This window comes from Symsagittifera roscoffensis, chromosome 5, assembly GCF_963678635.1.
Source record: "Symsagittifera roscoffensis chromosome 5, txSymRosc1.1, whole genome shotgun sequence".
Lineage (NCBI taxonomy): Eukaryota > Metazoa > Xenacoelomorpha > Acoela > Convolutidae > Symsagittifera > Symsagittifera roscoffensis.
Genome location: NC_087066.1, coordinates 46,053,415 through 46,064,476, shown reverse-complemented (window position 1 = coordinate 46,064,476; position 11,062 = coordinate 46,053,415). Strand labels below are relative to the sequence as shown.

At 35.1% G+C, this 11,062-nt stretch overlaps 1 protein-coding gene across 1 annotated transcript in view; it reads right to left on the bottom strand.

The window, feature by feature from the left end:
* Positions 1 to 4,365: 4,365 nt before the first annotated feature.
* The window catches only part of LOC134846440 (uncharacterized), a 331,689-nt gene continuing 324,992 nt past the window's right edge, over positions 4,366 to 11,062 (bottom strand). The window contains exons 13-16 of the mRNA XM_063863795.1: positions 8,231 to 8,541; positions 5,831 to 6,040; positions 5,033 to 5,333; positions 4,366 to 4,746 (exon numbers count right to left, since the gene is read on the bottom strand). Of these exons, the coding sequence (XP_063719865.1) occupies positions 4,593 to 4,746; positions 5,033 to 5,333; positions 5,831 to 6,040; positions 8,231 to 8,541 (976 nt within the window). The 3' untranslated portion in view covers positions 4,366 to 4,592. The remainder of the gene's footprint in view (positions 4,747 to 5,032; positions 5,334 to 5,830; positions 6,041 to 8,230; positions 8,542 to 11,062) is intronic.

Here is an 11,062-nt window from a genome sequence, read left to right as displayed (position 1 = left end):
CATTTGCATGGCTTTCCAGATTGCTCAGAGTGCGAACACAATTTCGCAGTTCAAGAGTCAAAGATATTGTCACTGTTGGATCAGAACATTTGGATTCGAAATTATTTTAAATCCCAAAAAAATAAAAACAATGTTTTGACTTTAAAGGAATTTTTTCTGACTGAACTTGCGTCAAGAAAACTTTTAATCAAGAACAGAAACACAAGTTGAACATAAAGAAAACAAAATCTTTTCAAATTTCAAAAAGTAAGCGAAAATGGTTACTTGCTTCTGAATGGTTACTTTTCTCAAAAAAATCCCATTTTTTACAAAAAAAGCCGTAAAAATTGGCCGAAAAAAGAGAAGAAAGGACCCTAATCAGCAGCGAGTAAAATATGCAGTAACAATTTGATCTGAAAAAACTATGTAATTTAAAAATACTCAATTAGTGATTGGATTTTTAGAGATCCAGCCCATTGTATTACAAAGCAAAAGTTGGTAAAAGTGTTTTAATGCAATTTTACCAATAGATTCCAATAAAGCGAAGAAAGCTTTTTGGCGTAAAGCGAAGGAAGCTTTGTCGCGTACAGCGAAGGAATCTTTGTGGCGTACAGCGAAGGAAGTTTTGTCGCGTATAGCGAAGGAAACTTTGTAGCGTACAACGAAGGAAGCTTTGTCGCGTACAACGAAGGAAGCTTTGTCGCGTACAGTGAAGGAAGTTTAGTGGCGTACAGTGAAGGAAGTTTTGTGGCGTACAGTGCAGAAAGCTTTGTGGCGTACAGTGCAGAAAGCTTTGTGGCGTACAGCGAAGGAAGCTTTGTCGCGTACAGCTAAGGAAGCTTTGTCGCGTACAGCGAACGAATTTTTGTGGCGTACAGCGAAGGAAGTTTTGTGGCGTATAGCGAAAGAAATTTTGTGGACTATAGTGAAGGAATCTTCGTGGCGTAAATATTGAATGTGTAAAATAATATGAAAAAATTGTTCAGCGTTTTCATTTTTTGGTTCAATTTCAAGCGAAAAACGAAATCGAGTAACGATTCTTATAAGGAAAATGTAAATGTTTTTTTTTATAAAAATTACTTTAGGCTCACAAAATTTGATTTTATTATCAAGAAATCAACTTGTGGTTATTTCTTTCAGCGCTTAATTGACAACAAAGAATTTCCAAAAAAATAATATTTTTTGTTAAAAATTTATTTTTCGAAAACAAATTTTGTCCTACATGCGCAATTCATTAACTACACGTCACTCACTACTCACTGTTATAGCACTCGAATCACATCAATTTTCAAAACTTTGTGCAGAAAACTGAAATACAGAGGCAAAGCTGAATTTCGCACCACTTGCGATACAAAAACGAATGACTGTGATAGTCCAAAAAACACAAAATTTGCAAAAAAAGGGACCCGACCGGATTCGAACTACAAGTCGTAGCCACCTGAAGAACGTGTGGTACCTCAACAAAATATGTGCCAGTTGGTTCATTGAATTTGAATTTATAATAAGAGAAGTATATGAGTGCGTCCAGGAAGTATCCTGTGAACAAAGTGTTTTACGGTGAAAAGTCTAGTACCAGATTATCGCAAGGGTAAAAACATTTAAAAGATTTTTCCAATTTTTAGTTCATTTGTTTTTTTGAAGGCAAATTTGTCGTTCATGCCTCAATCACTAAATTTCTAGGTGTTCGTATAGGTCTTTCATCACACGGCGCACTAAAAACGACACAAACTAAATGATTTTTTTTTGCTATTTTCTTATGAACATGGTCGGAACATTGTGTTCTACTAGCACAGCAACCGGCTAATTTGGTTTTTAAATGATTGATGTTGGTTTTTTGCTTGGCAAACATCATGCATAGTTTCAGTATCGCAGGTGATTCGAATCTCCACTTCACCTCTGAGTGGACATTATGAAAATTAAGAAAAGCGCGTGGAGTCGAACCTGACAACCTTATGCACCAACTGTTACAGAGAAGCGAAGCTGTGCTTCGCAAACGCTAGCAGGAAAACGACAAAAAAATCAGCTCTGTAAGGTGATGTAATCAATCCTATGAGCAGGAGATTAATAATCTCCTGTCCTCGGATCTGTACCACCAGTCCTTGACAATTAGCTAACACTAGTCAAAAATATAGAAGCTACATATGCTTATTAATTTCCAATGAGATGCAGCAAAGGTATCACCAATTACCAACAAATAATTTAACATGCTATAATAATTTGAAAAATAGCAGGCTGAGCATCCATACTAATTTTACTTCTAAACAATTGGAAAGCATTAAGCCAAATTTTTTGTAAATTATGCATTTCGAACAAATTGCGAGATATATTGAGTTGGAAAATTTACTGTACTGTAGTTTTTATTATTGTACTGTTGTTTCAAACAAGTAGCTTTTTTCGGTTCATTTGAATAAGAAAAGCATCAATTGCGTTAACTTATTACTAATCGAAAGTCAAAGCATATGCCATCAAAAAGCCGTAATGGTTCCCCAAAAGTGGCGTCATTTACAATTGCCGTTTAGGTTGAAGCACCACTTGCGATACATCACAAACATAAAAAAAAACTCGAAAAATAATTTTTACTGTTGAAAAAAAAACGCGGTGAAACTAAACTTTTGTAAGTCTACATTGAAAAATACAAGCCCAGCTAAAGCTGTTTGATATTGAATGAATTTGCTATATTGATGCGGCACGAAAAAAATGATCTCAAGAATTGGACTTTGCCCGAAAAATTGTTTCTCTACTAAAATAAGTAAGAATTAAAAAAAAATTGAGATCATCAATTTTCTCAATGAAATAACATTTCTCCTACAAAAAAAAGAATCGCCACTTCTGCGGCAACGATTATCGCATCCAATTCTTTCACATGAACTTTTCATCTGAGATTTGATTGTAAATTAAAATTTTTTTTAAGTTTCTAAAAACCATCAAAACTTAAAAAAAACGGTCAAAAGGATTTCCAAGATCCATGACTTTTTGGCTGTGGCCTCTTAAGCAGAGAAGACTCCCAAAACGGGGTTTCTCGATTGAACAAAAACTGAGATTTGGCACGGTAATTTTCGCGTTAAGTCAAAATTTCGATTTGTTAGAAGGTCATAATTTTTCTCAACAAACTGGGCATAGCCAGTTATAAAGATAGGCTTCAACAACCTGTTGATTCGATTAAATCAATAATATCAGATTTGGCAAAATAGCGAGATAAGTCTAAAAAACTGTCAACTAATCAAAAATTTATCATTGCCGAGAATCATAGCTTTTTGTGTGAAAAATGGGGCGTAGCCGCTTATGCAGAAGGGACTCACAACCTGTAATTTCAATTTAACACAAAAAACTCAGATTTGAGAGGAGTATTTTTCGAGAAAACGAAAAAACAAAACAAAAATATGGGTCAAATATTCCCACAGATTTTTTGAAGGCTGTAGTTAGAGGGGTCAACTAAAAAGAAACTCTTTTGGAACATTCAAGCACACAGGGGAGTAGGCGTTCTTTGAAGAGATACCCTTTTTTTTAAAATCAGTAAATTTTCTGCTAAATCTTTGGGAATTTTCCTAATGAAAAAATAACTTCAACAAACCGATTGGTAAACATACAACTATCATGAAAAGTGCGGAGGTAAGTGTTCACGTTGTTTGCCTTGGAACAACCCCACCAAATTAGGTCATTAAGCTGATAAAAATAGACCGAAACAATTTGTACCAAGGAATTTTTTCAAGCGAAACAAAACAAAGAAAATACGAAGTCGAGACAAGTAAAATTACAAATTGTAGGAGTAAATCAAACAATAAATGCAACCTTAAAAAATGCTCGCAAAAAATTCTGTCAAGATACGACAACAGATAAGCAGACAAATAATTTTATGTGAAACAGAATATTTCCTGTTAGAAAAAAAAACAGGTCTTGGGCAGATTCGAACCCAGGACTTTTGCCATACCAGGAGTAATCGTCACCTCCAGGCTAAATTGGCCGGTAATGCTTAGAAGTTTGAATTCATCATCATCCGAGATACAAGTGATTCTGTTAAACCCGAAAAAAGTCTATATTCCAGTTTGATAACGCCTGCTAATCGCAAAAAAAGAATAGTCATTTTTATTACACTACGCTCGCGAGTGTAATAACCACACGCGATACGACTGTGTCATCAATCATGATCTAATGCAATAATTGGTTTCAATTTAAACCAAATAATCATATGCCCCGGAGCATAAATCACATTTCTACCTATATGCGCAAAATCAACATTCGCTGCTCGTTACATTGAGCTCAAGCGCATTTGCCGTCAAGACACCAGAAAAAAACGATTCGCCGTAGAGTAGAGCTACAATTACTCTCCAATTGAGTGCTAACACTGGCCTAATTTCATAATCTCCAAATTACAAAGAATTCTAAATTTCAATTATTACGATTAATTCAAATATCGATACATATGTACATTTCTTACAGATGTGATGCTTTTTACAAACTATTTAGCATTTAAGAGTATCAGTTCGAGATGAATGGGAAGTTTAGTAACTTGCTTTCATTTCAAATTTTGGAAATTCTGAGTGACGCTTTTTACAAACTCTTTACCATTGAAGAGCGAATTTGGGGTGAAAATATGCAGATTGAGTTTTTTCTTCTTAATTTTTGGCACTCCTCGTGTTGGTTCTGGTGAGATTGGATGCTCTGGAGGGTCCTTTGTTGAACCGGATGTCTCTCACTTTCTTCACGTCCTGTCCCAACTGTCCCCACCGCTTACGCAGCCTCTCTATACTCCCTGTCTGGTCTACAATTCTGCAAACAAATACTTTCGAATTACACTGATTTTAGCGAATGCCAAAAAGTTCACAATACTATTGTTTGACTTGTATAAATTCCCCGCCGAAGTATTTTACGACTACTACTACTACAACTACATCCCTCAGTTTTCAAATCATACAGCGTTAAACGAAAACAAACAACACTTTTTTCAAAACCCCGTGATCGGAAAAACCATTTTTCAGAATCTTCAGCTGTTGCGACTTTTACAATGAAAAACAGCTATTCTCTTAAACTTTCAGGACATTCTCAGCTCACTAACCGATTGGAGAAGTTGGATCTGCAAAGTTGCTCGAGTCCTATTCGGTCCACGTGACTACAACTGTTTCCATGATGTCTATTCAGCCCCATATTCTGCTCCTCTTTGCCAGTCGAGAGAATTGACACAGAATTCAACTGCTGTGTGCTAATGTGGTCAGTTGTTCTCCGTTTTTCCTCCCAGTAACAGTCGAGAGATGGGAGGGAGCGCAGTGGGAATGAGAAGATGTCTCGGTGAGTCTCGTAATAGACAGATTCCTCTTCCTCCTCTCCCTCGTCCTCTCTATCTTGCTCCGCATTTTCATCTGTTTGCAAAAATCATAACAAATTAGCCAACAGACAGATGGAACAGAGAGTGTTAGCAACAGATAGCACTAGCAATGGTAATGGTACCCAGACAACATGAAAGCATTTTATTATTTGTAATTTTCAAATTAATAAAACTGAAACTTGTGGTGTTTCCAAAAAAACTTGAGAAATGAAAACCTTTTCCACAAAAACCTCCTATTTTTGAGAAACGAATATTTAGCAATTCATTCAAACTATTTCCCCACAGCTACCGAAATAAGAAGCTTAAGAATTAGGAATGCTTTAGGATCTGTGTTGGGATGAAGGTTCTCTTTTAGATCAAGATTCATTAGCACTACCACTACAATTAGCCGAGGATCTCGAATGTTTCATTTCGAACTCAAATAGATATTTGCCGTCTTTTCGTCACTTCACCAGTTAATGCGATACTAAATTGCACGTGCGAATGTTCAACGAATTTAATTATCACTACAAGTATGTAAGAGGTGGTTGCCTGTGGTTTCGTCTTTGCTTGTTAGTTTGGAGCTAGATTTCGACTTGGTTGACTCAGCAGCAGTCGAGTTCTCCCTGCTAGTCGGCTTCACAGCCCCACCCTGTTCTCCCCCTCCCTCTTTATCTCCAGCTGTTGCCGCCCCTCCATCCTCCCCCTCGCCATCACCGTCTGCCTCGTCCGAGTGCTTCTTCATCGGAATAGAACAGGAGCCTAAAAACAAGGGAACACCAAGTCCACTCGAGTGCATTCCAATCAAACTTTTAATATAATTTGAAATATAGAAAAAAAAGCCAAGCAAAGCCAACAAACAGCTTGAAAAAGGTTCAAACATTTACTCAACGCGTCCTTAAAAAAGCCCAATTAGAGAAAACTGTACCAGGTATTTTTATTCCACTGGGAAAACTAACATACGAAAGAAAGATGAATTTATAAAAATTTTTTGCTATGATCCGTAATCGAACCCCCGTCCGATTAGGGCGTCTCCAGATACAATTGAATTGAACTTAAAATGAAATCAGAAGTCAACCCAAAGATCAAATTTGGCGTGATCAAATTGAAAGACTTTTCTCCAAAAAACGAAAGAAAGCATGACGACCTACATTAGTGTTTTCAATACGTTCATTAACTGTTAATAAATAGAGCTTCAATGAACTCAAGAAAACCTGAAAACGTCTGATAATTTTGATACACATAAGTGAAAAAACGACTGGAATTCACACGACTGGCGACACAGTACAAACATACATGACAAAATAAGGCGACGCCATCATTTCTAAATTTTTTTCAAAATACCGAAAAATTACTATCTTTTTATGCGTTTATCTAAATTGATTTCAATTTGAGAAAACATGTCCACAATAATTGGCTAGAGACGTCGGCTGAGCCGAAAAAATTAAGCCATATATTGTTTCAAAATCGAAGTTTTTACGTCCCCCCGGAGCGCATATACTCAAAAAAATTACATAAGCGACGCATATAGTCACAAGTTGAAACCATCTAGGAGGAACAAATGAATTCAGCTAAAAAAACAGCTAAAAGGCTGTTGGAAACGTGAAAGAAAAGGGAAACAGAGAAAAAATTATTGGTTTAAAAATTTTTGAATTTACGAAGAAAAAATGTACAAGAAAACTCGTGAAACGTCAAATATTATTTATGATAAGCACTTTTTTCCGCGTGGTTATCCCAATAAGAAAAAACTGATCAAAAAATAATTTTTTATTCCAGTGGAAATTCACACAATTTAAGTTCATTTTTGAAACAAAAAGTAATTCACATTTTCCGTGAACTTTCATCTTTTGCTGTTCGCGTTTGCTTTTTAACAAAGGAAATGAAGTGAACTAAAAAAAACTACAAGTAAAACCTCGAAAACTCAAATTTGAGCTTGAACAAATCTTAAGATTTTCTTGAAAAAAAAAAGAAACTATCAAAACAGACACATATTTGGCCAAAAGACAAATGGAAGTCTCTATAAACAATAGAAAACTGACAAAAACATCCGACTTTTTGAACTTTAAGAAACTTTCATGATTGACGCTTTTTTGTAACACCAACTCTATTTGAGAAAAGTTGATAAAAAGGTTTTTCAATCCGCTGGGAACTCAAATCCATTTTTGGATTCAAATACATTTATGACAAAAAAAAACCCTACGGATGAGTCTTACACTTTGTAAACACCAGCGACAAGCTGACGAAGTAGCTTCAGAAAGGTTAAAAAGAGATAAAAAGACAAGTGAAGATCATCATGTAGCTCTTTCAATTTCAAATATAGCCAATAGACACATGGAAAAGAGTCAATGAACGAACTGAACTGAAAAAAACATCTGGAAAAAATCTGAACTCTCAAATTTCAATGAATTATTTAAAAATTTATGATATGCACTTTTTTGATAAAATTAACTCAATTTGGGAAAACTGGATCATTTAAGTATAATTTTTATTTCGCTGGGAAATCTGAAAATTGAATTCCACTTTGGAAACAAGAAGTCGATCACGTTTTTCGTTACCTTTACTCTTTTGCTGTTCGATAGTGGAGCTTGTCTTCCTTTTAACAATGGAAACGTACTTAACTTTAAAAAATCACAAGTCGAAGCGCAAAAAATGAACTTGAGCCTGAACAAATTTTTAGACTTTTCCTGGAAAACCAAAAAAAAAACGAAAAAAAATCATCGCGGCCTATACAAGAGTCTTAACTACGTTCATCGACTCTTAAAAATTCTGGAAATCATTAGTTCTTGGGAATACTGATGTCTGTATTAGTTTGGTTTATAGGCTCAGAGCAAATAAAGGCATATAAACCAATTCAACAGAGACACCAGCAGTTCTTAATTTGTTCGACCTAAACAATTTCCGACAAAAAAATGTACATTACTTTTGCTCTCTATTTTTTGTTCCAGTACTCACCATGTACAAACATGAAATGGGCTGTGTTTAGTGTGGCCATATAAGGCGTTTCTAGTGAAGAATCTTCTGCTATTTCCTCCCCCTGCCCCTCCCCCTCCCCCTGACCATCTGCAACAAGTGTGGGCTGTGAGAGGGGTGAGAGTAGTTGGTGCGATGGGGGCAGCTGTAGGGAGCACACTGACTGACACTTGAGCATGTCGAACAGGGTGATCGTGCCACTCTGCTTGTACACTACGGACACTAACTGAGGCAGTTCTGCCGACACGAGAGAGAAGGAAGCCACTCCTGTAGTCAGCTGCTCAAATGAATCCCTACACGGTCAAAACAAAATTGCGCATAATTTGCTTGTAATAATTCGGAATATAACAAATTGAAGCCATCCAAGCTAACTTTGCATGCAATAAACTGGAAAGCATTAAGCCGAACTATGTATAAATAATGCATTTCAGAAAAATTGCTAGATATATTCTGAAAATTTCAGAAACCGAGTCTTTATTATTGTACTGTTGTTCGAAACAAATGAAGTTTTTCGGTTCATTTGATAAATTAAAAAAGCATCAACTGTTTTACTAATCGAATGTCAAAACAATAAAAAAAACTCGAGATTCATAAGGTCCTAAATGTACACAAAAGCTTTGATTAGTATCTTGGAACTAAACAACCTGCACATCCTACAGGAATAATTGTCTGTAAACATCAACAGGAACATCTGCGTTAAAATTATAATCAAAGAATAAAACTAGAAAAAAAATAAATGCTTAAGTTTCAAACCATTTGCACAAAAACAAGTGGAAAAAATCACGTTATAAAAGAACACATTACTTCAAACTTATCAAATATGATCTTGATACGCAACGTTGAGAGAGTTGGATCACCAAAAAGATAACAATGAAAAAAAGCCCGTGAAGGAAATAAACAAACAGGAAAAACTATTTTCCCCAATTTTCAGCCAGAAAAAACCACACTCCTGAATCTCGTCCGAAACTCGCCAAATATCTTGGTAGAAAATCTGGCAATGTATATTTTTTCGAAAAACTTTTGGCATGTTAAAAAATTCGCTATGCCATCAACTTGAACCGATTTCAACTAAAATTGCTCTATCCATAAACAAACCAAAAAATTCAAACTTAATTAATTCCACGCTTTTTTAGATTAAAAAAATCATTTAGGCACCTTGTATCCAAATAAGCTGGAAATTTATTGCTAAATTTTCTTTTAAATTCCAAAAAAAAATTATCAGAGAAACTAAGACACCATGAAATATACTAATCCTCTTCAAAGTTGCGAAAAAATTACTCAGAAAATCTACCAAAATACAGATATAAAACACCTGGCCAGTAAATACTGATAAAAATTGGGACGAAATCATTAACCTGGAGACGCAAAAAAATGTGAACTCATTGTGAACTGAATCATAATTTACCATTTCTAATTTTGACCATTCTGTGAAGAAAGTTTTTTACGAGAAAAAAGTCTAGTACCCAATCGCGATACCCTTGCTGGTCACAAGCGTAATCAAATATTCGTCCGCATGACAATTGCTGATGAAACTCTTCTCCTATTTCCTCTATTTTGTGTTTGATAGGCATTTGACTCAGAATCAATTTTCCAAACAGGCATTTGCAAAAAAAATCAATAAACGCAGTAAACACAAAAAACTGACACTTTTGCGAAAAAATAATAACATTAATAAGAGTCTGAACTACTAATTCTCTTGAAAGTTGCGAAAAAATTACTCAGAAAATCTACCAAAATACAGATATAAAACACCTGGCCAGTAAATACTGATAAAAATTGGGACGAAATCATTAACCTGGAGACGCAAAAAAATGTGAACTCATTGTGAACTGAATCATAATTTACCATTTCTAATTTTGACCATTCTGTGAAGAAAGTTTTTTACGAGAAAAAAGTCTAGTACCCAATCGCGATACCCTTGCTGGTCACAAGCGTAATCAAATATTCTGATTATTTACACTTTTGCTGGTCGATAGTTGAGTTTGCCTTCTTTTACGGAGGGATATGACTTGAAATAAAAAATCAAAAACCAAGCCTCGAAAAAGTAAAATTTGAGCCTGGAAAAACGAAAAAATAATAACATTAATAAGAGTCTGAACTACTAATCCTCTTGAAAGTTGCGAAAAAATTACTCAGAAAATCTACCAAAATACAGATATAAAACACCTGGCCAGTAAATACTGATAAAAATTGGGACGAAATCATTAACCTGGAGACGCAAAAAAATGTGAACTCATTGTGAACTGAATCATAATTTACCATTTCTAATTTTGACCATTCTGTGAAGAAAGTTTTTTACGAGAAAAAAGTCTAGTACCCAATCGCGATACCCTTGCTGGTCACAAGCGTAATCAAATATTCTGATTATTTACACTTTTGCTGGTCGATAGTTGAGTTTGCCTTCTTTTACGGAAGAATATGAATTGAAATAAAAAATCAAAAACCAAGCCTCGAAAAAGTAAAATTTGAGCCTGGAAAAACGAAAAAATAATAACATTAATAAGAGTCTGAACTACTAATCCTCTTGAAAGTTGCGAAAAAATTACTCAGAAAATCTACCAAAATACAGATATAAAACACCTGGCCAGTAAATACTGATAAAAATTGGGACGAAATCATTAGCCTGGAGACGCAAAAAAATGTGAACTCATTGTGAACTGAATCATAATTTACCATTTCTAATTTTGACCATTCTGTGAAGAAAGTTTTTTACGAGAAAAAAGTCTAGTACCCAATCGCGATACCCTTGCTGGTCACAAGCGTAATCAAATATTCGTCCGCATGACAATTGCTGATGAAACTCTTCTCCTATTT